The following is a 26,998-nucleotide window of genomic DNA, read 5'->3' as shown; positions in this document are numbered from 1 at the left end:
TGGGATATCGCCCGGAGGCCAATACCATCAATTTGCGGCCACACTAACCCTAATCCGATATGGTAATACCGATTTCAGTGCTACTCCTCTCGTCGAGGAGGAACACAGAAACCGGTTTAAAGGGCCCTTTATATCGATATAAAGGGCCTCGTTGTGTGGACGGGTGCAGCGTTAAATCGGTTTAACGCTGCTAAAATCGGTTTAAACGCATAGTGTAGACCAGGCCTCAATTATAATCTTCTACAGACATATCTCTACAGTGTTCTCCACATTTTTACAGCAAATCTATATCTCTCTGTGTTTGCCGTTAGCAAAATAATCTTGTTTAGCAGCGTGATTTGTACATGCAGCACAAAATTAAACTGGATCACTGTAACATTTTAGGATTGTGGAGGGATTGTGGCCAACCTTGGACACAGCCAGTGCATTACACAGACTCACTGGCCCAAAAGGAGATATTAGCTGTCTACGCACAATTTTAGCAGACCCAGCTTAGTTGAGCAGACAGCCTGACTAGTTGGGGCAGAGGATTCTACTTCCCAGCTCTCTGACTTTTCATGGGGATCAAAGACCATTTATACTGCCTTTTTATAGTGTTGCCCCATGGGAAGAAAAGCTAATAGGAAAAAAAAAAAAAGGTAATATCACATTCTGGAATGGAAAAATACTATGTATTCACAAAGGAGGCACATTAGAATTGCTGTGGAAATTATAAGTTGGAATTGACTCATGATTTAAAACTTCAACCTTAATGCTATAGTAACAGAATTGTTTTTTTGTTTTTTAAATACTGTTTAAGGTCTGATTGGGTGGCTAAGTATAGACCTGAAATAGAGGCAGTGTGGAGTTGCACCTATGGGAGCTGTAGGAAACAATCTTCGTGAAGCAAATGCAGTACTCTTGGGGCTCCTGAGTGCACAGGGAGTCCAGAGCCACCGTGCCACCCTTAGGCTGTATTTGGATGAGGATTCTCCTTAACATTTCCAACTGTTGCAGCTGCACCGTTTGTTGGTAATGATGGGAGAACTGATACAGGTCACTAGTGTATTAAGCACAGTGTCATCTAACACCATTTAGAGGAGATACAAGTGATGCAGTTAAAACTGTTCTTGTTGTACTACTCTTCTGCCATTGTAACCACTAGTGAAGCTGTATCAGTAGTAGCAATGGTGAGAAATTTAAAGAAATTAAAATAATGTGGACAAGGACTTTAAGATGTACAGAACCTCTGGTACTTCTCCTAACAGATAAGACTATCTAAAATATTCAAGATAGAAATGTGTTTTTTATTTTATTTTTACTTCCTTGTGTGGGTGCTTAGCGTAGTAAGTGCTTTGGTTGTAAAGTCTCTCGGGCCCCCATCCCATTGTTAATTAGAAAAATTAGCCTAATATATGTATTGCCTTCACAGTAAGCAAAACATTTCTTGAAAAATAGTTTTCTAGATGTCAGTTCAAAGGCAGCTTCATCAGAATTCAAAATTGTAACTATTATAACTTCTAGAGAAAAGTTTTTGGAAGTTAAGAATTCTCCCTTTCTTTTAAACTACTAATTTAGGGCCAAAGTACATTAGCAGTTACACCAGTAGTGTAAATCCAGAGTATTCCAATGGCTGTAGGGGTGTTGCTTCTGTTTTTCACATACATAAATAAGAGCAGAATTTGGTCCTTAGACGTTCCCGGCCACATGCCTTTAATTCTTTAAGAAGGTCTGACTTATAATACCAGATATCTTGTGACTGCTGCTCTCAGCTAGAATTTCCTATTATCCTTCCTTTTTCATGTAACTGAATTTATATCAAAGGCAGACACTTCAAAGTCAGCTAGACTGAGATTTCCTTTTGCACTTAGATTGTACATAGCTGCCTGTGAATTTGTGTCATGAATGTCCTAGTTAAACACACAGAGCTATGTCAATCACTTATCATTTTGGAAAATGATTATAGGTTATGACTGACTAAACCAAATTAAAACTAAATGCACAAAACTAAATATATTTTTGACCTTTAGCATCCAGTATTTGTGGGTATGTGTGTGTTGCAATTATTCACTGCTTTTCTTACCTACTGGTTTCTAGTGTGGGAAAAATGCCACAGTTAGTAGGTCAAACTCTTCTTGTACATCAGAGTAAACGGAATAAATTGGTTTTAGTCTAGATTTACATTGTAACCGAGATCATATTCTGACTCGGTGTTTTAAATTGGGAATGAGGAGCATATATGACAGAACTGGATTTTCTGAGAGAGAAATGTAGTTTGATATGTGATGAAAATAAGACACTGTGCCAGCTATTCCAGATTTGCAGGGACCTTGCTATTTTCCAGCTGTTTACCCTTGAGATGTAAAATGGCAATTTGACATAGACTAACAACACAGTGTGATGTGAGCATCTGCGTAAAAGGCTGTACATATAGAGCATGCCCAGTGATGTGAAAAGCCTCTTACCCCACCCCCATCCAATCTCTGAAGAGATGAAATGAACTTTGTACTTGTAAATATCACTGAATACGTTTTGCACCGGATTTTAAAAGGTTCTCTTATAAGTACTATTTTTAACAGGCAAAAAAAACAACAAAGACCTTTTCCTGTATCATCTCCTGCACTGAGTTGAAACATCTCTTACAATATACTTGAACCAATATACTAGGCTTTTTTTTCATTATTAAAGTCTTTTTTACTGGCATTGGAAAATTTAAGTATTTACTTGAACTAAATACTTCAGAACAGGGTGTCTGAAAGCTTGAAGGGCAGAGGAAAGAGAAGGAAGGAGCTTGCAGCAGAGCATGGATAGGAAAGGAGCAGTGATTCTGCGGTGCTCAGTGTGCACATGTTTTGTGAGAATCAGTGCCGGGCGCTGCAGCTGCGGACAATAACTGAGCTGTCTGGCTAATGAAGGCCACCTGGATCAGGCTTCTGAAAAGAGCCAAAGGAGGACGGCTGAAGAATTCTGATATCTGTGTAAGCCCTATGTTTTCATTGTTAGCATATTTATTTATTAATTGTACAGTAAAGGAAGACAGTTGCTTTCATTCTGTTTGAATTAGCAGAATTCTCTTCTTGTGATTGTAAGATGAGACAAAAATCAGAGCTGGAACTATTCTAGTATTCTGACTAGTTCTCTTGCAGCAATACTTGCACACAGGTGTTGAGCTGAGACACATTTAATCAGCTGGAACTTGACTTGTGGTCATTTGCATGTTTTTGTTAAAAGGCTGAGATGGATTTGAGCCACGTTCATTTCTGATGGGAAGAGTGTTAGGTGCCCTAAAATTAAAATGGAAGGCATTGGTTACAGCTCTCTGCAGTGATCTTGTGTAATAGTAATCGTTAATACTGACTTTGCAGTTTTTTATTCAATCTGTTCTGTCACTGGCATTAAAATGTCCTTGTTTATGGTTTTGATTTTTATGAAGCTATCCTTGAAACTGTTGTATGTCCTTCAGCCCTGCACTGCACCACTGCCCTTGCTCTACACAGAAACCAGCTCTGCTTACCAAAAAGCATACTAATTAGAATGTGGAGACAGGGCAGGAAATAAACCACCAGAGAGAGACCTGACTTTTGGATGGTCTCCAGATTTGAAACCCCTACTTAATATTATTTTTCTAACTGATCGTGTCTGCTGCTTTATTTTTCTTTTTTCTTTTCAAGGTATTTCTACAAACGTACAATTATAGAAGAGGTATGGGAACACTTCACCCTTCTATTGCAAATGCTGCATCTATTTGTAACATTATTTCTCCTTTTCCTGTGCAGGGTTCGGCAGACTCCTACACTAGCCGTCCATCTGATTCAGATGTATCTCTGGAGGAAGACAGGGAGGCAGTGCGGAGAGAGGCAGAGCGACAGGCCCAGGCACAGCTGGAAAAAGCAAAGGTAAGGCACTTCTTCACATCACAGGTTCATTAACCTGTTCTTTTTCTAAGAGCTTGTTGTTTCATTTGCTTACCGGTAGAAATGTTTTTCTAAATATTTTTTTTTAAAAATACCTCCTAAGATCTCTTGTTAAGGAAATTACATAAGTTTTTGGAAATTGCACTCATCAAACAAACTGATTAAAGACAGAAGTTGCCATTCTTGATTGCCCTGTCTGTATTAGAAGACTCAGTTTGCTTAAAAAATAGTTTAGTTACTTAAAGAACTGAACTAACTTTTGCATTTTGTTATATTACCTATCAATTCCTAGTACACAAGGACAAGTCATGAAGTTCTTTTTATGGGGGTCTTTCCAGAGCATCATTTAGCCCCATAAATCATGCACACCTCTACCCCGATATAACACGACCTGATATAACAAGAATTAGGATACAACACGGTAAAGCAGTGCTCCGGGGGGGTGGGGATGCACACTCCAATGGGTCAAAGCAAGTTAGATATCACATGGTTTCACCTATAACGCGGTAAGATTTTTTGGCTCCCGAGGACAGCGTTATGTCGGGGTAGAGGTGTATATCATTCAGTCATAGAAGTTTGGCATTGGAAGTCCAGATTTTTATCCGTCATGTACAGGATTGTTCCCGACATGGCATGTGTAAGTAAAGATAGGCAGTTACACTAGCCCATTTTCTTTAAGAGGATTGTATTGGTTTTCTTGTTAAGGAAACCAAATTTCACTTACCTACTAAAGTAGGGGCAATCAGGATTTTAGAACCCCTTGTGAGAAGTTTGAGGCCCTCACAGAAATTCTACTGTACTTCCATGCTCCTGGCAGGTAGTGGCAGATTAATAAACGCTAAATGAGGCTTAGATCTCACCAACGTACTTATGTATTTTCCATTAGATGCATATGCAAGTGCAAAGTTTTATAGTCACAATACTACAAAAGTGTGTGTGTGTGTATGTTTCTCTCTGCTTTGCATTTTAATTATTTGCATCAGTTGTACTTATCATTAATATACTACATATATATTTGCATCCCTTGTTTTGTTTTTCCTCATTCTTTTATCTTTTTTTCTTTCCTTTTGCTGTGTCTCAGATCTTGGTGTGCCATTTCCAATGTATTTTTTTCAAGGTCTCTTTTTCCTGAGTTTTAATTTTTTTCTATTGTATTCATATGTGGTTTTAAGAAGTTTACTGGAATCTAGTCTTTTCATTCTTTCTCATCTACTTTCTCTCTGTTCCCTCTCTCACGTCCTTTTTCCATTTACTTCTCTCCTCCATTTCTCTGTTCCTTCATTCCTGTGATCTTTCTGTCCCCACTCTTTCCTCTCCCACTTTGTCAATTTCCTTATATATTCAGCTTCACCTCTGTTCATTTATGGTACCTTTAGTTTTACAAAGTTCTTGGAGTCACCTAAACCTTCATTATAGCAGGAATTCAGATTATTGAGATACACTTGATTAGAGAGAACTGGCCAGTTCAGATAGTCACCAGGGTGCACAGAGAGACAGCTTTCTGAAGGCCAGAAGGCTCAGACAAAGAGGGAAGGAGGGGATTACCAAGTCTTTTTTGAGAATTATAATTTTAATAGATATCTGATAAGCAGGGGTGGTGCAACCATTTAGGTGACCTAGGCGGTCGCCTAGGACACTGGGATTTGGGGGGCGCCATTTTCTTCAGCAGTGACCTCGGCAGCCAGATCTTCGGCCGCCCCGGTCGCTGCCGGCATTTAGGCGGAGGGAGCTGGGGCAGGGGAGTGCGGGAAGGGCCGCCTGCAGCATGTAAGGGGTGGGGGGACGGCACGCAGGGGAACTCCCTCCCCAGCTCACCCCTGCCCCGCCTTTTCCCCGAGCACGCCGTGGCTGCCTCACTTCTCCTCCTCCCAGGCTTGCAGCGCCTAAGCTGATTGGTGCCGCAAGCCTGGGAGGCGGGAGAAGTGAAGCAGCAACGGCGTTTTCAGGGTACTCATGCTTGTGCGTGGAGAAGGGGTGAGCTGGGATGGGTGGTGCCGCAAGGGGGATGCCTCAGGGCAGAGGCGGGGAGCTGCCATGAGGGGGGGTGCCTCAGGGCGGGGGCACGAGTGTGGGGGTGCAAGGTGGAGGTTTTGCCTAGGGCGCGAAACATCCTTGCACAGGCCCTGCTGACAAGCATTCCCAAACCACCTTTTTCAAGAGGTGCTAGAGCCTGCTGGTCTTCATTATTCCTGGATATCTCTCTGCAGCCTCGCTCCTGCTGCACTTCTGTGCTATGCAAGTGCAGTTTCATTTCCCCCTCTGTCTCTTACCCACCCCTTAAAAGATGCTAGCTGATCTTTGGATAACAGGAGTTTTGGTTAACCACAGTTTAGTATGTCAGGGTTGCTCTAGTTTGATTGCTTTTGTTTTAGGAACTGCAAAGCAACTATTGCTAGAAAAAGTAAAAAATAAAAAAAGATCAGGTTTATTAGTAAAATAATTTAGCTTTTAAAAGAAGAGTTCAAGTAATAACATCTTCTAGAATAAGAGTAGCATTAGAGCACTTATTCCTGAGCTGATGGATCTTTTAGCGATGAGTAAATCTATGTGAATGTTGCTATGGGAATTTTGTTTAGCGATGCTGGCTTGACTGCATGGACAGCCCTTATAAAATATTCATGACCTCTAGTGCAGCTGCCATAGTAGTTTACAGAGAAACTGCCAGCAGACCTTCATTTTTAAAAACTATATTTCCGTGCATCAAAACAACATTCTCACTTCAGTTGGCAGAAGAATAGTCACCAGGTCTGACTCTGGCTGTGAGACAGCTTGTAAACAGTTGAAATGTGAGGGCATTGCTACAATCAAGCTGTTATAACAATGGTGTTTCAGTAATATGTAAAACGCACAAAAACTGATGTTTTAAATCATCTGTGCATTAAAAGGAATTAAAACGCACTGGAGGAACAGTTTGTAATGGCTACGTGGTTATAGGATATAAATTGTTGTATACATATGTTGGCTAATATTTAAAGTAATCTACATTTTATGATTATCATCGCATTAATTTAAAAAACTATTTCTAAAAACAAATACCAGAATAGCTTAAATCTAGTTGCATATCTCTGAAATACTACAGGAAATATTTTGCTACTTCCATTTATGGATAAGTTGTTCACCTCCTTGATGAATAATGAAATTAATTAAATAGTAAGTTAGCTTCACATTATTTCACTCTTCACTATACCAGGCTGCAAACACTGGGTATAGATTTCCGATTTCCAAGTGTGCCCGTCTTTTCTTTGTCTTTATGTACTATCAGTCGGGAGCAAGTGACGCAGCTGCTTTTAACTTTTTTCTCTTTCACATTGTGAGTGGAAATGTTGATCCTAAATAGAGTCATTAGAATTCTATTTGTCATAAGAATTAGAAATGGATGACATTCATGAATAAAGCAGAGGCTGAAGGGAAAATGACGGAGAATTAAGACTAGATATAAAACTGTCAAAGTGTTTCATGCACTTTAGGAAAACAGTTTAATGAACATCCATGTTTCTTCCTTACAGAGAGGAGAAACACCTTAAAATTGTAGAAAGAGATATACCAATGAGGCATGTGAGGACAATTGGGTAGTAGCTTTGGACTTTGAGTAAGATAACCTAGAACTGTGTGCCCAGTTAATATGAAGCAAGTATGTAGGGGAGGGAGGGATAGCTCAATGATTTGAGCATTGGCCTGCTAAACACAGGGTTGTGAGCTCAATCCCTGAGGGGGCCATTTAGGGTTCTGGAGCAAAAATCTGTCTGGGGACTGGTCCTGCTTTGAGCAGGGGGTTGGACTATATGACCTCCTGAGGTCCCTTCCATCCCTGGTATTTTATGATTCTATGTACAGGATCTGATTGCAGACTGAAACACTGTCTAAGGAGAAAGTGTGACAGACCAACAGTCTTTTCCCTAAACACTCTGTTAACCTTTTCTTAGCAGGATCAATATTTGGTATGTGGATCACTGACAGGTGGTTTCGAGTATCAGAGAGGTAGCCGTGTTAATCTGGATCTGTAAAAGCAGTAAAGAGTCCTGTGGCACCTTATAGACTAACAGACGTATTGGAGCATGAGCTTTTGTGGGTGAATACCCACTTCATCGGATGCGTGTAGTGGAAATTTCCAGGGGCAGGTATATATATGCAAGCAAGAAGCAGGCTAGAGATGATGAGGTTAGTTCAATCAGGGAGGATGAGGCCCTCTTCTAGCAGCTGAGGTGTGAAAACCAAGGGAGGAGAAACTGCTTTTGTAGTTGGCAAGCTATTCACAGTCTTTGTTTAATCCTGAGCTGATGATTTCCAATTTGCAGATGAATTGAAGCTCAGCAGTTTCTCTTTGAAGTCTGGTTCTGAAGTATTTTTGCTGCAGGATGGCTACCTTTAAAGGTGGTTTGTCACCTAATTTTGACACAAGGAAGGTGAGAGTAGCTATTTAGGTGAGAGATGATCTAGGATGTGGGCTGAGCAATCCTGAAGGAAGAATTCTAGTAGTAGCTGAGTCTGAGCAGAAAGTTTGTGCTGAACTTTGTTACCTTATTCTTTTCATTGTTGTTGATTGAAAATATGAACCCAAAAGACTCCAAAGTCAGAAGGTAAATTATAAAAAATCAAACAATCTGATTTTAAAATCTCATGATTTTCATGAAGTTAATCATTATTTTTGAAGGCTTGGGGTTGACAGTACTGAGAGAAACAAAACACTGTAAATGATGAGCCATTTTTGTCTTGGCTCTTGCCAATACAAGATGAATTATTATTATACAGAAAGCAAGTGTGATGAGTTGGGAAACTGAGTTGAAAATGGGAGAGGTTCCCCCTAACTTTAGTGCCATATATGGACTAGGGTAAATTTAAGAAGAAAAAACATTTATCATATAGCTCCTTGTCCTTTCCCAGTGCCAATGAAGTCAGCCCCAATGGTCTGTTTAGTGTCTCTGTTATTTTGCATGAAACCTTCCTGAACTGGTCCATACAACTACTACCCTTTGTCTTATTTGTCTTCAATAAGTAGATCAAATTTTTCTGTGATGTTTTTAAGATTATAAACTGTGAGTCATGGACTATTCCTTTCAAATGTTTTTATAGTTCCTAGCATATCTTCAGCATTACCTCAGTTGAAATGATTAGTATCAGTTTATTTGTAATAGAGTAGTACCTAAATGTCCTGGTCAAGGATCATGACCCCATTGTGCCAGGCATTATACATACACAAGAAAAAACTGTCCCTTTCTCAAAGAACAGACAGTCTAAATAATAAGATTTTTGCACCATGACCTCTATTTTTAACTTTGCTCTGTATGAGATTGTATCAATGTTCTTTTTAGCTGCTACTTAGACTGGAAAGCAAATACTTAAAATCCAGTTAAACTCTTCACTAATTTTGTGTATTAACTATGCATCACTTTGAATTAAATAACTAATTTTAAACCATATTCTTTATTTTTCAAGTGTCTACAGTTCAGAATTATAGCTCTCAAACTTACATCATGCATATCTCAGATTTTAAAAAAAAGAAAAAAGGTCATGGCTCTGGATGTCTCCAAATAGAAGTTTTTCTTCTTTTTTTTTAAACATGAAAAGGTTTTTGTTCCTTTAAATATATATTTGGGCTAAGTTTCGATCCCACTGAAGGGGTTGTAAAATTATCATTTACTTGAATGGGACCTGGATTTGGCCTTTATGCTGTAACATTAAGAACTCAAAGGAAGAGAAACTGAAATGTCAGTTCCATGCACAGAACCTAATTTAATGTGTGTATATGAAAAGTTTAGAGGCTTGTATACATTTTGGTATGAAAATTATATTAACTCAAGTAAAGCTTTGAAATTTGATGCTTCTGGGTGAATTATGTGAAAATATCACATATAGTGTTAAGAAAAATGATTTATAGTTCTGACTGCACATAACCTGTTGTAGAAATATGTGCCTGCCTTTGAAAACATGGAGAAAATGTAGTAACTTTAAAAAAATATTCTGTAATTATTGTACAAAAGGAGTTACAGGAAGCATTTGATATACTGAGACAAATTCTTACTTACATGTGCCAAAAGGTTCTGTCAGTGAAATAAAATGAAACCTTTCCCAACAATGTATCTGCATTTTAACCTATAATCAGGATGAACCAAGTACTTATTTCTGAGGGGTACAGCATCTTCAGAGATAATTGAGCTCAGTAGTACAACAAAGTGTCTCAATCCTCTCAGGCAAACTCTACAGAGTAGGATGTCTTGTTCTTCCTCCTCTTGCTCTCTCACTATCTGTTTGTCTGCCTCGCCTTGCTGGAGATGTTTATCTATACTGGCAGGTTTTGAGAATAAGGCGACCAGTCACATGCTATGTGTTGTCTTTCAACAGCTTTCTGATGGAATAAGTTCTTTTTATGTGATGCATAGTCATTATGCCAGACTAGGCATTTCTGTGGGGTAAGGGTAAGGGTGGGGGAAGTGGAATGTCAATGTTTGCAGAACTGTGAACTGGACATAACACATCCACTCTTTTTATGATCGTGAAGTTCATTGTGCTAGTGCACCCCCATAGCTGTTCAAAATGTGAAGATATGCACATCCACCTTTTTTAAAGTCTGTGTGAATTTTAGCAGATATACATGGGTATTACAGATGAGTTTAGTTCCAAAAACTTCTCCATGTATCTGTGTGTCATCTATCAGCTTTTCTAAAGAGTAAAGCACTGTAATATTTAATCACTTTTGATCTGTTCCAAGCCTCTTGACTTAAATGAGATTTAATGGCCCTGAGTTATTTACTTTTGTTAACCTCTGCAAGAGTGTACTGCAACCCAGAATTTGTCTCACTGCTTTCAGCAGTTGGCCCCGCTGTCCTAAAGACGCTGTACTTTAACAGTAAAACAGTAACGCTTGTCATTTGCCTTTACCAAGGAGCTATATGGTAGAATAAGGGTTTTCTTCAGAGTAAACAAATAAAAGACAGACTTGAGTTAAATTATGAATGTTTGCCCAACCTTAAGGGTAAAAAAAAATTACAAAAATGTTGCAATTATTCCAAAAATAAACATGAAAATCAGAGTTAAAATTCAACTTAAGAAATACAACCATATTTAAGTATGGGAATGAACAGGTATGGCACCCACACAATCTTAATTGTGTCCTATAGTGAAAAAATTATGGGAAAGAAACCTAATTTGTCCCTAAAAACCAATTTAATGTAATTAATCACTGTGGAACACAGCTACGGTTTCAGAGTAGCAGCCGTGTTAGTCTGTATCTGCAAAAAGAACAGAAGTACTTGTGGCACCTTAGAGACTAACACATTTATGTGAGCATAAGCTTTCGTGGGCTACAGCCCACTTCATCGGATGCACAGAATGGAACATATAGTGAGGAGATATATATACATACAGAGAACATGAAAAGGTGAGAGTTGGTTGTTTGGATACCTTAACAAGTTTGTATTTCTTTTATATTTAACCTTAACTCTGAATTTTCTGGGTTTATAATATTTGTGTGATAATTACAACAATCTTGTAATATTTTTACCCTAAATTACTGATATGTATTTTCCATTTTAATTTCAATTTAATGTAGTTTTTTGTCTGGGAATTTCCTTGGATTGTTTTTTATTATAAATTTCATATTTACCTTAGATAGTTCTGAAGGTTACAGTCTCTTTATGTGTTTGTACAAATATATAACGAGTACCACTGGTGGGATTGGGAGCCAGACGAATGGGGAAGGTGAAAATGGGAAGTCATTTTGAGAGAGAGAGGTTAGAATGTAAGAGGGTACAGAAGGCTCACAAAGAATGCGGAGGGGGAGATAACGGGGGATGTGAAGGGCTTAGAGGGGGGCATCCATTTCCCCCATTAATGATCTTCATGCTTAGAGTGAGATGTTCACCTTTACGCAGCAGGGAGTAAAGATGGTTACTTACCTTTGCAACTGTTGTCCTTCGAAATGTGTTGTTCATATCCATTCCAGTTAGGTGTGCGCGCGCCGCGTGCACGTTCGTTGGAAGACTTTTACCCTAGCAACACTCGGTGGGTCAGCTGGGCGCCCCCTGGAGTGGCGCCACTATGGCGCCGGATATATACCCCTGCCGACTCAACTGCCCCTCAGTTCCTTCTTGCCGGCTACTCCGACAGTGGGGAAGGAGGGCGGGTTTGGAATGGATATGAGCAACACATCTTAAAGTACAACAGTTACAAAGGTGAGTAACCATCTTTTCTTCTTCGAGTGATTGCTCATATTGATTCCAGTTAGGTGATTCCCAAGCCTTACCTAGGTGGTGGTGTCTGAGTGAGATGTTGCAGAATGCAAAACTGCTGAGCCAAAGGCTGCATCATCTCTGGACTGTTGAACCAGAGCATAATGTGAAGCAAAGGTGTGGACCGAAGACCAGGTAGCTGCGTGACATATCTCCTGGATAGGTACACGAGTCAGGAAGGCGGCAGATGAAGCCTGAGCCTTGGTAGAATGCGCTGTGATGTGGCTTGGGGAAATATGAGCCAAATCATAACAAGTGCGGATGCACGCCGTCACCCAAGATGAGATCTTCTGAGAGGAAACAGGTAGGCCTTTCATTCGATCTGCTACCGCGACAAACAGTTGAGGCGTTTTACGAAAGAATTTTGTCCTCTCAATATAAAATGCGAGCGCTCTATGGACGTCCAGGGAGTGCAATTGTTGCTCCTGTCGCGTTGAGTGTGGCTTTGGGAAGAAGACCGGGAGAAAGATGTCCTGGTTAACATGAAAGGCCGAAACCACCTTAGGGAGGAATGCTGGGTATGGTTGCAACTGCACCTTGTCCCTGTGGAACACAGTGTACGGCGGATCCACCGTAAGAGCCCTAAGCTCAGAGACTCGTCTGGCCAATGTAATGGCTATGAGGAAAGCTGTCTTCCAAGACAGGTAGCGTAGCGAGCAGGTTGCTAACGGCTCGAATGGGGGAGACATAAGTCTGGTTAAAACCAGGCTGAGGTCCCAGGTTGGGGCTGGGTGGCGTACTTGGGGGTATAAGACTCCAAGCTCTTGAGGAAGCTCGAAACAATAGGGTGTGAGAATACGGAACGGCCACCTTCCCCTGGGTGGAAGGTAGAGATGGCTGCCAAGTGTACCCTCAGTGATGATGCTGCTAGGCCCTGCTGTTTGAGAGACCAGAGGTAGTCTAAAATAGAGGGAATCGGGACCTCAGTGGGAGTAAGATTATGCGTTTCGCACCAGCAGGAGAAACGCTTCCACTTGGCCAGAATCGCTAACCGGGTGGAAAGTTTCCTGCTACCCAGGAGAACTTGTCGTTCTGATGCACAGCAACGTAACTCTGACTGGTTTAGCCACGCAACAGCCACGCCATGAGGTGAAGGGCCTGCAGGTCCGGGTGGCGAAGTCTGCCGTGGTCCTGAGTTATGAGGTCTGGGTGGAGTGGCAGGGTAATTGGGTTGGCTATTGACAGGTCGAGCAACGTGGTGTACCAGTGCTGCCTGGGCCACACTGGAGCGATCATGATTAGGCACGCTCTGACCCTGTGGAGTTTTAGCAGGACTTTGTGAACCAGCAGGAATGGTGGGAAGGCATAAAGCAGCTGGCTCTTCCACGTCATCAGGAAAGCATCTAAGATCGATCCCGGGGAGAGACCTTAGAAGGAGCAAAACATCTGGCATTTCCTGTTCACGTGGGAAGTGAACAGGTCTACATGGGGAAATCCCCACTTCTGGAAAACAGAATAAATAACGTCCGGCTGAATCGACCACTCGTGACACAGGAAGGACCTGCTGAGTCGATCTGCCAGAGTGTTCCGAACCCCTGGGAGAAAGGACGCTACCAAGTCTATCAAGTGGGCTATGCAAAAGTCCCACAGTTGGATGGCCTCCTGACAAAGGGGGCAGGAACGTGTCCCTCCCTGCTTGTCTATGTAGTACATGGCCGTTGTGTTGTCTGTAAACACTGAGACACAATGGCCTTGTAAATGTTGCTGGAACGCCTGGCATGCCAGGCGGACTGCTCTCAGTTCTCGGACATTTATGTGTAATGCCAGCTCCTGAGATTACCAGAGGCCTTGAGTACGAAGGTGTCCGAGGTGAGCACCCCAGCCGAGAGATGATGCGTCCGTCGTCAGGGACATTGAGGCTTGGGGCGGATGGAACAGCATCCCTGCACACACCAGGGAGGGAGTCAGCCACCAGTCTAGGGAGCGTAGGGTGCTCGGAGGAATGGTGACTATCGTGTCTATTGGGTCCCTGCCCGGGCGGTATACCAAGTTGAGCCAAGCTTGGAGAGGACGGAGGCGGAGCCTGGCGTATTTGGTCACGAATGTGCAGGTAGCCATGTGACCCAGGAGTCCGAGACAAGTGCGAGCATAGGTTGTCGGGAAATTCTGTAGACCTCAGATGATTGTTGCCATCGCCTGAAACAGTGGCTGTGGTAAGCAGGCCCTGGCTAGATTGGAGTCCAGGATAGCTCCTATGAAGTCTAACCTCTGCGTGGGAACCAAAGTGGATTTTTCTATATTGATCATCAGGCCTAGACGTGTGACTAGGTCCTTGACAATGCCCACATGCTGGGTGACTTGTGTCTCGGAGGCCCCTCGGATGAGCCAATCGTCCAGATACGGAAAAACGTGTATCCGACATCGGTGGAGCTAGGCGGCGACTATGGCCAAACACTTTGTAAATACCTTTGGGGCTGTAGAAAGGCCAAACGGCAGGACCGTAAACTAGAAGTGCTGACGGTTGGCTACGAAGCGGAGGTACCTCCTATGCGGAGGAAAAATGGTGATGTGAAAGTACGCGTCCTTCATGTCGAGGGCGGCATATCAGTCTCCAGGATCCAAGGACAAGATTATGGTCCCCAGGGATACCATGCGGAACTTCAACTTTATCATAAACTGGTTGATTCCTCGCAGGTCTAGGAGAGGTCTGAGACCTCCCTTTGACTTGGGGATTAGGAAAAACAGGAGTAAAACCCCTTGCCCCTTTCGTCCTGTGGTACCTCCTCTATAGCTCCCATGGCGAGGAGCGTCCGCACCTCTTGCAAGAGGAATTGCTCGTGAGAGGGGTCCCTGAAGAGGGATGGGATTGGAGGGCGCGGTTGAAATAAATTGGAGGTGGTACCCATACTCCACCGTGAGTAGGACCCAGCGATCTGAAGTTAACCGGGACCACGCCAGGAGGAAGTAGGAGAGACAGTTGGAGAAGGGAGGAGAAGGATCCAGGCCTGTAACTGGTACGTCGCCCTCGGGTGCACCTTCAAAAGTTCGTCTTTGGTCCCGCTGGTGGTTTTGAGGGACCTTGATTTTGGCCCCCTTGGGGTCCTGACTGTTGTCTGCGACCACCTCGGCCATGCCACCTGCCAAAGTCTTGTCTTTGTCTAGGCGCAGAGTACAGGTGGTGAGGCTGGGGACGGAAAGGCCTGTGTTGGGTCACCGGTGTATGCATGCTGAGAGAGCGCATTATGACCCTGTTGTCCTTTAGGCTTTGCAGCCTGGGGTCAGTCTTTTCCGAGAAGAGACCTTTACCATCAAATGGCAAGTCCTGAATGGTGTACTGGAGCTCCGGTGGGAGGCTTGAAACCTGAAGCCATGAGATGCGCCTCATAGCAACACCCAAGGCCAGAGTCCTGGCTGCTGAGTCAGCTGCATCCAACGAAGCCTGGAGGGAAGTTCTGGCCACCTTTTTCCCTTCCTCCAAGAGGGCAGCGAACTCTTGGCGGGAGTCTTGAGGGAGTAGCTCCGTAAACTTACCCACCACCACCCAGGTGTTAAAGCGGCTAAGCAAGGCTTGTTGATTTGCCACCCGGAGCTGTAGGGCACCTGCCAAGTACACCTTGCGGCCGAGTAAGTCCATTCGCCTAGCCTCCTTCGATTTCAGGGCAGGTGCCTGCTGGCCATGGCGTTCCCTCTCATTAACAGACTGAACAACTAGTGAGCAGGGAGAAGGATGGACATACAAGTACTCATACCCTTTCGAGGGCACCATGTATTTACGCTCGACTCCCCTGGCCGGAGGAGGGATAGAGGCTGGAGACTGCCATATAGTATCGGCATTGGCCTGGATGGTCTGAATAAATGGTAGGGCCACTCTGGTGGGCGCATCTACCGACAGAATGTCCATTACCGGGTTCTCTACCTCCAGGACCTCCTCCACCTGGAGGTTCATTTTGAGTGCTACCCTCCTCAGGAGGTCCTGATGGGCTCTCAGGTCAATTGGAGGAGGGCCTGAGGAGGATGTTCTTGCCACCGCCTCATCTGGAGAAGAGGAGATGCCGGGGACGAGTGAGTCCTGTGTGGCCTCTTGCTCTTGGGTGACCTCCTGCTCCAGTGGAACCTGGGAGTATGGAGGGTGAACTGGGGCTTCCTCCGTAGCAGTCGGAGGGGGACGGCTAACTGTCGCCACTGGCACTCAGTGCTCTGATGGGACAGAGCGGGACGGAACTACTGGTACGCCTTGGGCCTGGTGGTACGCTCAAGGTGTCCAGAGTGACCACTGATGGGGGCCATGGTCCTGGGCCTGGGCCTCTTGGAAGACTCTGGTGGGCACATCAGAATCACGGTTCTGTGCATAAGAGCTGTCCGTGTGGGATGACACTGATGTGTGTCTGGATGGCCATGGAGGGGCTGAAAAGTCCTGGGCAGAGTCTTTGTCTCTAGCGGATCTTGCTCTACTCGGCACTGGAGACCGGTACTGGGAGGCATACCGGCACTGGGAATGAGATCGGGACCTGTGACCGGAGCGGTGCCGGGAGGTCGACCGAGATCTCGAGGCTCGACGTTGGGAGTGGCTATGGGAATCACGGTGCCTGGAGAGGTGCCGGGAGCTGGAACGGTGCGAGAGTAGCGGGCCGGTGAACGGGATACTGAAGGGTGCCGCGAGTGCGACTGGTACCGAGGAGGAGAACGGTGCCGGGACTGCGAGCGGCACCAGGAGCGGGAGCCCCGACGGGGTCTAGAACGTCTGTGGGACTGTGATCATGAACGGTGCTGCTCTGCTGTGCTGACAGAGGATGGTCTTATCAAGGCAGGCTTGCTGATAGACTGTATTACCCGCACTGGTGGTGCCGGAGGTTGAGGCAGCGTCGACTCTGTAATGGCAATCAGATCCCTTGCCGTTGAGAATGTCTCCGGCATGGATGGAATAGTAAGCTCAACCACGGCTCGCGCTGGGGAGCTGACAGGCAGCGGACTCGACGGCCCTTGTGGGACCAGAATTGACGGTGCCGACGTCATCTGTGCCACGGCAGGGGTCGGTGCCGGGCAATCCAACTTAGACGAGCTCTCTGGCTGCGGTGCAGGTGGCACAGAAGCAGCAGGAGTCTTTCTCGACCTTGGGGAGAGGGAACGGTGCTGAGTCAACTTCGGTGCTGGCGACTGCAGGTGCCGAGAGGCCTTGGCTGTACCGGTGCGGTCTGGTGCCGAGGGGGCACTTCTGCCCGCCAATTGTCCAGCGCTTGGGGCGGAGGGGTAAGAGCCGCCTCCATGAGGAGCTGTTTTAGCTGAAAGTCCCGCTCCTTTTTTGTTCTCGGCTTAAAGGCCTTGCAAATGCGACACTTGTCTGCCAGGTGAGATTCCCCGAGGCACTTAAGACAGAAGTCGTGTGGATCTCCTGTCGGCATCGGCTTGTGACAGGCCAAGCACGGTTTGAAACCTGGTGAACCGGGCATGGGCCCCGGCACTGGGTGTGGGGAAGGGGCTAATCCCCGAACCCCTCTTAACTATAACACTAACTATGAATGGTAAGAATTAACTATAACTATATAACTTTGAATTATATACACAAAAAGTAACTAGAGAACTATGAGTAGCTAGGGAGGTGGAGGTCAGTAAAACAGCACTCCACAGTTCCAACGACCAACACGGGCGGTAAGAATCCGGCGCCATAGCGGTATATATATCCGGCGCCATAGCGGCGCCACTCCAAGGCGCACCCAGCTGACCCACCGAGTGTTGCTAGGGTAAAAATCTTCCGAAGAACATGCTCCCAGCACGCGCATACCTAATTGGAATCGATATGAGCAAGCACTCGAAGAAGAACTACTTCATTTAAGTGTATGCATGGGTGTAGAACTGCCCTCTGAGAAAGCACAGAAGTTTTTTGTTAGAGGGAGATGTTGCCTCACGAGTGGAGCTGGTAGCATGTGTCCATGGAGTCTTTAAGAGCAGTAATCAGTTGGGCTAAGTCTTCTACCTATGAGAACACTTGACAAAGTCCCTCTCAGGCCACTGACTCTTTTTGGAGCAACAGAATTGCAGCATACCAATTAATTGCAGAGGAAGAGTGGTGATTAGCTGAGTCATCTCTGATGTCACATTGGCCCTGCTTCACAGTGACATGAGCTGCTGACCTAACTCTGTCCATAATCAGTAACTGTCATTAATAATAGAGCTTCTCAAAACACAGTAAAAATTTGTGATTTTTTTTTTTAAAAAGTCTGCTTTCAAAATGAAATAAACATAAGAACAGCCATACTGGCTCAGACGAAAGGTCCATTTAGCCCAGTATCCTGTCGTCTGACAGTGGCCAATGCCAGTGCTCCAAAGGGAACTAACAGAGCAGGTAATCATCAAGTGATCCATACCCTGTTGCCCGTTCCCAGCTTCTGGCAAACAGAGGCTAGGGACACCAGCCATGCCCATCCTGGTTATAGCTATTGATGGACCTATCCTTCATGAATTTATCTAATTCTTTTTTGAACAAACATTTGCTTGTTTAAAAATTGGCTGAAAAATTTTAAAAGAAACTTTATATATTTAGAAAAAACATTTGGGTTTTGAATATTTCCTTCATGAAAATATGTTTTTCGAAAATGTTATTTTGATCGAGCTTTAGTTATTAATATGTGTACAGCCTCATTTCTTCCCATTTCGCCTACATGTTTTAACTATACACAGTACAAAGTTTGAAGAGTGTGTTGTCCCATTAAAAAGATTCAGGCCAAAATTGGACTGACATCAAGGGCTAATTTATAAATGCATCCTTCTAATGTTAATTAATAAACTAATTAATAGATTTATTTGAATATTCATAGAAAATACATTTTGTGCCCAAGTATGTGTGGTATGTTGGAGAGGATATACTGGGTCCCTCTGAGAAAAGATGTCAAAACTCAGCCTTAACTATGAGCTGTGGCTAGTGCCTCCAATATATATGGAATGGGTATCAATCTTTCAAAATATCTAAAAGTTCAAAGAGTCCCCTAAAGAGTTCTGCTGATGTTGCTCTCCTGCCACACTTACACTTTATACTCTGTATAAAAGTGATATGGGGCAGTGGTTCTCAACCTTTCCAGACCACTGTACCCCTTTCAGGAGTCTGATTTGTCTTGCGTACCCCCAAGTTTCACCTCACTTAAAAACTACTTGCTTATAAAATCAGGCATAAAAATACAAAAGTGTCACAGCACATTATTACTGAAGAGGTGCTTACTTCCTCATTTTTACCATAGAGCTATAAAATAAATCAGTTGGAATATAATTACTGTACTTACATTTCAGAGTATAGTATATAGAACAATATAAACAAGTCATTGTCAGTATCAAATTTTAGTATATACTGACTTTGCTCATGCTTTCTAGATAGCCTGTTGTAAAACTAGGCAAATATCTAGATGAGTCGATGTACCCCTTGGCAGACCTCTGCGTTCCCCCAGGGGCACATGTACCCTTGGTTGAGAGCCACGGATAGAGCAAAAAGCACAACATTAATTTCAGTTGACTTTCACTTGTATTTGAGAAAAGTATTCAACATCGGGGTCTGTTCCTCAAGCTTTACCTACACTCGTGGCTTGATGTGTTCTTTCAATAATGTAACTTGCACACTTTGTTTAAAACCAGCTAAAATATTGTATATAATACAGAATGACAAATGCGCAAACCAACTATTTTATACCTATAATGTGTATAGTCTAACAGAGCTGAACTTGAAATCCACACAGTGGACTGTAACAGAATGCCAGAAATAAAGGAGATTGGTTTCCCCTCTGTAAAGATGAGCATAGGCCTTTTTGTCAGCTGCATGAGTTTTGCTGAAGTGAACCATACCAGTTGATTCTGTTCATACAATTTTGGATCCACCAAATTTCACTTTTTTGTTTGCTGAGTCATAGTGACAAGTTTTCTAACTTGCTGCATCTGAGGCCTGGGGATTAGGGGCCACCTCCCTGGCCTCTGTTAATGGTAGTGTACTGCTTCAGTCACAGCTACTCTTTTGAGGTGGGAAGACCCAGTGGAGTAGGAGCCCACCTGTATGGCTTCTTGCTATGTGAACTGATGAACTTAGCATGATTGCAACACTATACCATACACTGACTCATTTTTACTTGAAGTGTTACACTTGTTTTTTGGAGAATCTGGGCTGACGTGTGTTTGTAAAGACACCAGAAAGCAGGTAGGTTTCATGTAGTTTGGGTTTTTAATATAAAAATGTTGCCTTTAGCACTGAATGCTAAATAATACACTTACAAAATGCTGTGATAAAGATTAATTAATTTGTGGCGAGCTTTGAAGACGTAAAATGGTAATAGGAAATAGAAATGGCAACTTTTTGTTATGTAAAAATTTGCAGTACCCAAGCATCCAGGGACTCCTCCGGATGTTGCTTAAAAAGGCATGAGAGATGTCAAGCAGTCCTCTATTTTCAACCACTGTAACAAAAACAAAGGGGGGAAATGGTCTTCAGAAGCAGGGCTATGAATCTCAACATAGCTGCTTTGATTATTCTGACTGGAGGAGTCAGAGTGCTGAAGTGGAAGATAAGGTTCCCAGGCTGCTTTCCGGTTCCATCAATGCACTATAAACTGACATACATGAAAATGGACTCTTAAAAAATCTTATTAGATTTTAACACCGAGCTTCAGATAACATTTACTAATGCAAAGCACATGGGGCTAAAATCTAGCTTCTGCTATTTTGCCTCTGGCTTGCGCATGAGGGTTTTCACTTAGATTTTCCAATTAAACTAAAAATGAAGGGAAGCATTTACAAATGTGCCATTCTAAGAATCAACTGCACTGGTTGCTCTTGGGAAGTGCAAGTATACTGGCAAGAGACAGTATTCTGGAAGACATAAATTATAGTGCTGTAGTTATTAAGTCAAATTTGAACTGAAAGTATTACTACTTGAAGAGTTGTTATAAAGAAACATATATGAAATTAATCCCAACTATTTCATTATTTAGATTCACTCCCCACATTTTTTGCACTGAGTCCCATGAACATACACTATTGTGAGTTTCCCCAGGGCCATGCAATCATTTAGGCGACCTAGGCGGTGGCCTAGGGCGCTGGGAGCTGGGGGGCGCCATTTTCTTTGGCAACGACCACAGCGGCCGGATCTTTGGCCATTCCGGTCACTGCCAGCATTTAGGTGGAGGCAGCTGGGGCAGGGGAGCGTGGGGTGGGGGGGCACCTGCAGCAAGTAAGGGGGAGGGGAGGCGGCACGCAGGGGATCTCCCCAGCTCACTCCTGCCCTGCCTCCTCCCCAAGCACTCTGTCGCTGCTTCACTTCTCCCGCCTCCCAGGCTTGCGGCGCCTAAGCTGATTGATGCTTCAAGCCTGGGAGGCGGGAGAAGTGAAGCAGCGATTGCGTGCTCGGAGAGGATGCAGGGCAGCGGTGAGATGCTTCACTTCTCCTGCCTGCCAGGCTTGCGGCACCAATCAGCGTAGGCACCACAAGCCTGGGAGGTGGGAGAAGTGAAGCAGCGACGGCGTGCTCGGGGTGCTTGTGCTCAGAGAAGGGGTGAGCTGGGGCCGGGGGGGGGTGCCTCAGGGCGGAGGGTGGGGAATGGGGAGCTGCCGCAAGGGGCACCTCAGGGCGGAGGGTAGGGAGTAGGGAGCTGCCGCAAGGGGGCACGTCAGGGCGGAGGGGGGTAGCTGCCGCGGGGGGGTGCCTCAGGGCGGAGGGGTGGAGCCACCGCAGGGCAGGGGCGCAGGAAGGGGAGCAAGGTGGAAGTTTTGCCTAGGCCGCGAAACATCCTTGCACTGGCCCTGGGTTTCCCCCACTCCCCTGAGATTTCTTATACTTTTATTCCAGCTCAGACATCATACAGAGCCACTTCACACTGTGGAAATGTAGCATTGTATGTAGGAGTCTGAGGCTTGCTTTTTTTAGAATCTTTAGATTTTTACACTGTGAATAATTCAAAATGAAATTTGAAAGTATACATCATGTTCCCTTTTTAATTTGCAAATTTCATAGACTGACATTAAGCCTAGAGTTGGGTTAAGCTTTCAGGCCAAACTAGCAGAAACTCCTGAAAGTCCATAACTGAGGAGTAGGTCAGATGGCTATTCCATGCAGATGAAGGGAAGACTGGGAACTAGGGCAAATATAATGTTTTTTTAACAAACAGAGTGAATTTAAGATGGTTCACACAGCTTTATTCAGTGCTTTGCTTTGAGATATTGTGTATGTGTGTGTTTGAACTTTGCAGGTTCTAGATCATATTCCAGGTTTGGAAGCTTTAATTCTGTTTTGATATGCCTTAGCCCTGAACTGTGATACTCCACTCTTTTGATCCCTCTGAGTTTCTGACTGCAAAACGCCTTTGACACCCACCCTCAGTGACAGGGCCTGAGCCTCTCTCCTCTTTGAGATGGAATCCTCCAATTCTCCCACTTTTTGGATTAGGTCCTGGTTGCAGGGCCCCTGTATAACAGCTATTGTTGCTTAGCAGTTCTGACTAGATTTGGCTTCCCTGCAAGACTTTCCTGTGATCAGTGAATATAGTGACGTAAAGCAGCCTAGTCAAAACAAAGTATAGTTTAATCTCAACAGAAGGAACACAGCATAAGGAGAGCTAAGAAGTATTTAACACAAGCAACAGTCTACATGTGTAACTGCCTTACCCAAAATTTTGGTATGCCCAATATATCCATGCATTCCTGCTCCTGGGAGTAGACAATGCACCCCTTCAGCCTCAGCTTCCCTCTTTATCCTCAAGCTCAGAGGCTCAGGTTTTTAATTATTCCAGAGATCTTTGTTCCAATTTTCCCACTACAAGGCTCCTTGAGCTTACAACTTGAGACCTTTCCCTGGTAGTAATAGACAAACTGCATGGTCAGAGGTAAACTTCAAGGGAATTGACACCTGTTTTGTCTCTTTAGTTTAGTTTAGAATTGGAAGCTTATTGTTTCCTTTTAGTGCTTTCATGCTGTCTCCTCCTGTTGGTAGCAATGCCTTTTTACCAACACAAACAGATGGAACATGTAATATTCATACAGTAATACAGGTATCTTCCATGTCCTTCACAAGGAGATCTTCTAATATATTTTTATATTTAATGAATACCTGGGTTCTCCGATACATGATAATTAAATAATACTAGGCATGGTAAATGTGACCTCGTGCAAGTCTTCCCTGTGTACCTTAATCCTAACCTAAAATTGTTCTAATATGACTAAGTCTTTTTAAGAAAAATCATACCAAATGTACTGTATCATTGGGAAGAGCTCATGTTGGGGAGATGTTATGTCCATTAGGACTAACCCATGTATGTGAATCCAGAATTGCAGAGATGTAAACCTAGTGCATAAACCTACTGTTGCACCTTATTCTCAAATGTGTGAATTATATTAGAATTTGATACTGCATATTAATGATATTTAGCATAAATATAACCTTTTATATCTTCAAAACATTGTACAAACATTAATTAGAAGTATGAAAAAGTTGACTACTTCATTAAATGGAATGCGTAATATGTTTCCATTGTGTATTCACAATAAAATAACCATTTTTTTAAAAAACAGCCTTAGTCATAATTTCTTTGAATTTATATTGAGCTATTATAGAAAACAGTGCCCTGTTTTTGCAATGGATAGTTCTTAAAATCTCAGATGCAGTACTGTGTGTGACAAAGTTCCTCCTCTACCTTGGTGGGTCCTGCACTTCTTGGCAGATTTGCTCACCTCAGTGATCTTCCCCACAGTCTGGGTCAACTCCTCCTGTGTCTGATCAGGAGTTGGGAGGTTTGGGAGGAATCCGGGCCCACACCTCATAAACTACGGTCCAGCCCAGGGCCCGTGGATTGCAGCTGTCTATAGTACCTCCTGTAAACAGCTCATGACAGCTACAACTCCCTGGGCTAACTTCTCCATGGCCTCCTCCAAACCCTTCTTTATCCTCACCACAGGATCTTCCTCGCTAAGTCGATAATGCAGTCTCAAATCTCCAGCAGTACCTCTCTCACTCTCAGCTTCTTGCTCCTCACTCGCACTCCTCCCCTGGCTCCTCTCTGCCTGCGACTGGGGTGAGCTCTTTTTAAACCCAGGTGCCATATGATACCATGCCCTGATGCTGCAGGTGTTCTAATATAAAGTAGCTATCTCCACTGCCTTCTAGAAAGGTCTTAATTGGCTCCAGGTGCCTTGATTAACCTGGAGCAACTGCCATTTGGTTACCATGGTCCTAGGGATTTGTTTAGCCTGGGGCTAACACACCTGTTTCTCAGTACTTTACTGTAGCCATCTGGCCTTGCCCCATCACATGTGTTAAAAGGATATAGTTATTTCTGTGTTCTACAAACTTACATGTACCCATTGCCATAGTATCCGAATCCAGATCTCCTAAATCTCTTAGTTTTTAGCTGCTTTCTGAAATATTCCTGCCTAGAACCTTAAAACTCCTAAGTGCTTTGCTCAACATTGCAAAGAAAAACTGTGGAAGAGCTGGGAATTGAAACTAGGTGTCCAGAGACCCTGTCAATTGCCTTAACCATACAAGATCATCCTCCCTTAGTTCAATTAGTTTGAATAATGAACTATCTTGACAGGTTTTGAGAGAGAGGTTCAAAGGATTTCAACATCATTGTGCCTCTTTAACTAATCTGTACAACAAGTAAAATAAATGTCCAGCTTTCTTTATACGCATGCTTAAATTTTAGCATACCCAGCGTGATACATGGATACTTCCGTGGCTATGTCTTGTTTGCTTAATCACACAATTACTGGTGTGTTTACTTGTCTTCATTTTGTGTTTTTGTTTTTTCCTACCAGCATTAGGAGCTACTGGAGGAAAAAACAGAATGGAGCAGATGAATTGATCGGTATTTGTTGAGCACATTACTGTACCTGTCTGGTTTGTCTTGTGTACCCCCAAGTTTCATCTTGCTGAAAAACTACTTGCTTACAAAATCAGACAGAAAAATACAGAAGTGACATAAAGCACTATTACTGAGAAATTGCTTACTTTCTCATTTTTACCATAGAATTATAAAATATATCAATTGGAATATAAATATTGTTACTTACATTTAGAGAATAGTTTATAGAGCAGTATAAACAAATCATTGTATGAAATTTTAGTTTGTACTGACTTCACGAGTGCTTTTTATGTAGTTTGTTGTGAAACTAGGCAAATATCTAGATGAGTTGATGTACTCCATGTAAGAACTCTGGGTACGCTCACAGGTATGTGTACTCCTGGTTGAGAATCACTGAGATAGACCATCAAATTTAAAGCCCTGAAGTTGGTGCCAGAGAAAAGGCATATGAACAGAGACGGGTAATCCCACAGCTCTCTGTTTGTAATAGTGTCATGTATCACTGCAATGTGTATCCCAGTGTTCAATACAGCATTGCTTTATTGAGTGATGTATTTATTAGAAGAAAAAATAAAATGCACACAATCAGTGGTATCGGTCCTACTAAGTTACTGAGATCTGTTAACATTTTTTTTTGTGGAAGTCTTTTTGTTTTGTTTTATTATCTTTTATAATATAATTTAAGAGGGAATAAAATGATGAAAAATAAATTGTTACTGAGCCTGAAGTAATAAATGAACGAGTTACATAAGCACAAGTTTACCTTAATTTAAGGAGTATAAACCTCATGCTTCAGTTGTTGAATACTCAGTTTCGTTTAAACAAAAATATAATTTTAAATATGGTGTCCTAGATTGCATGCTGTGCAGAGATGTGTACTTTCTGTATGCAATTACTTCTTTTGAGTGCACAAATGCAGGCTTTTGGCAAGCAATAATTTTTCAGGGACAACATAAGCCTGGAAAATAGGCCCTGAAACTCTCTGTTTTGGTAAAATTTTATAATTATATCTCAATAGCATCATCCAATGATGCTGTGTAAGATGTAAATGTAGAGACCTAAATAGGTTAAGAGCATTAATTTGATGTTGACACATCTTGCAATGCTGAGGTCAATGCCAAAAGGAAAAATACAAAATGTTTTTGCAATCCAGAATAGAAAGTGTTTTTATTAGGTTTTTTTTTTTTCCTATTGCAGAATTCTTTAACTTTAACAGCATATTTCATAGGTTATGTTGATAATGTAGATTTTTCTTCGATAAAAAGGTTTAAAACTTTTCACAATAGGAGTTTGTCATTATCTTTCCTTTGACATAAATCTAATGTTCCCAATAGCTTTGGTGGTTGTTATTGTATACAAGGATTGTTATTTTTAGTGTTCTTCACCTAAGGACCCTAACTTGTTGAAGACCTCAGAAAATTAACCAGACTATTCCTGTTAGCAACAAATGAATAGCTTAAATGTGCTGCTGAAAGTATATTAAGGGATTTTTTTTTAATCACAAGAAAGTGCACATTTAAAGTGGAGCATGAATTCCTTATGTAACCCTGGTTTTAGTTATTGCTTAGTTTTGTTTAAAGTGGAAGCTGGGCAGGTACACACAATTTTAAATACTAGTATCTGTTACTGCTGCTAATGTCTTTTAGTTAAACAATTCAAAATAATTCGCAGTCAATCAAAGCGATTTTTAAAATTATTCTGTATATGGGTGTTTATGAACTAGATAAGGAAGAGTAAATCAGGTTTTAAAGAATTAAGACCGAAAAAACAAAATTTGGCATCACTCCTGATATTCTGATGGTGGTTGGTTTCATTAACAAAGAGTCTGATGTGAAAAATGGTATGTTTATTTCTTAATCCCTGGAGCAGATTATCATATTATTTGACTAATGAAATTCATTCTGCTTTGTGTAAATCAGAATTTAGTTTCTCCAAGGAGTTCCAATAAAGTAAAATTTAACTGTTATAAAACACTTGATATACAGAGTATTGCAAATCAGAGGGGAAACTTCAAAGGAGGCATGGAAGGACAATACTGGAAAATCAAAAATACAAAATATATCACTTTAATTTCAAAAATAGTTTTTAAGAGCTAAGAAATATTCATAATTATTTA

The 26,998-nt window shown here is 42.7% G+C and overlaps 1 protein-coding gene across 5 annotated transcripts in view; it reads left to right on the top strand.

Annotated features, from left to right (window-relative positions):
- CACNB2 (calcium voltage-gated channel auxiliary subunit beta 2) overlaps positions 1-26,998 on the top strand; it is a 463,236-nt gene that overhangs the window by 283,374 nt on the left and 152,864 nt on the right. For 3 of the 5 annotated variants that reach the window (XM_075062308.1, XM_075062307.1, XM_032777577.2), the window contains one exon: positions 3,756-3,875. In XM_075062308.1, the coding sequence (XP_074918409.1) occupies positions 3,756-3,875 (120 nt within the window). Of the gene's footprint in view, positions 1-2,470; positions 2,958-3,755; positions 3,876-26,998 lie in introns of those variants that run through there. The other 2 variants (XM_032777581.2, XM_032777578.2) reach the window with 1 other exon arrangement.

Source organism: Chelonoidis abingdonii, chromosome 2 (assembly GCF_003597395.2).
Source record: "Chelonoidis abingdonii isolate Lonesome George chromosome 2, CheloAbing_2.0, whole genome shotgun sequence".
Classification (NCBI taxonomy): domain Eukaryota; kingdom Metazoa; phylum Chordata; order Testudines; family Testudinidae; genus Chelonoidis; species Chelonoidis abingdonii.
The sequence above is the reverse complement of the archived record's forward strand: the minus strand, read 5'-3'. Positions and strand labels throughout refer to the sequence as shown.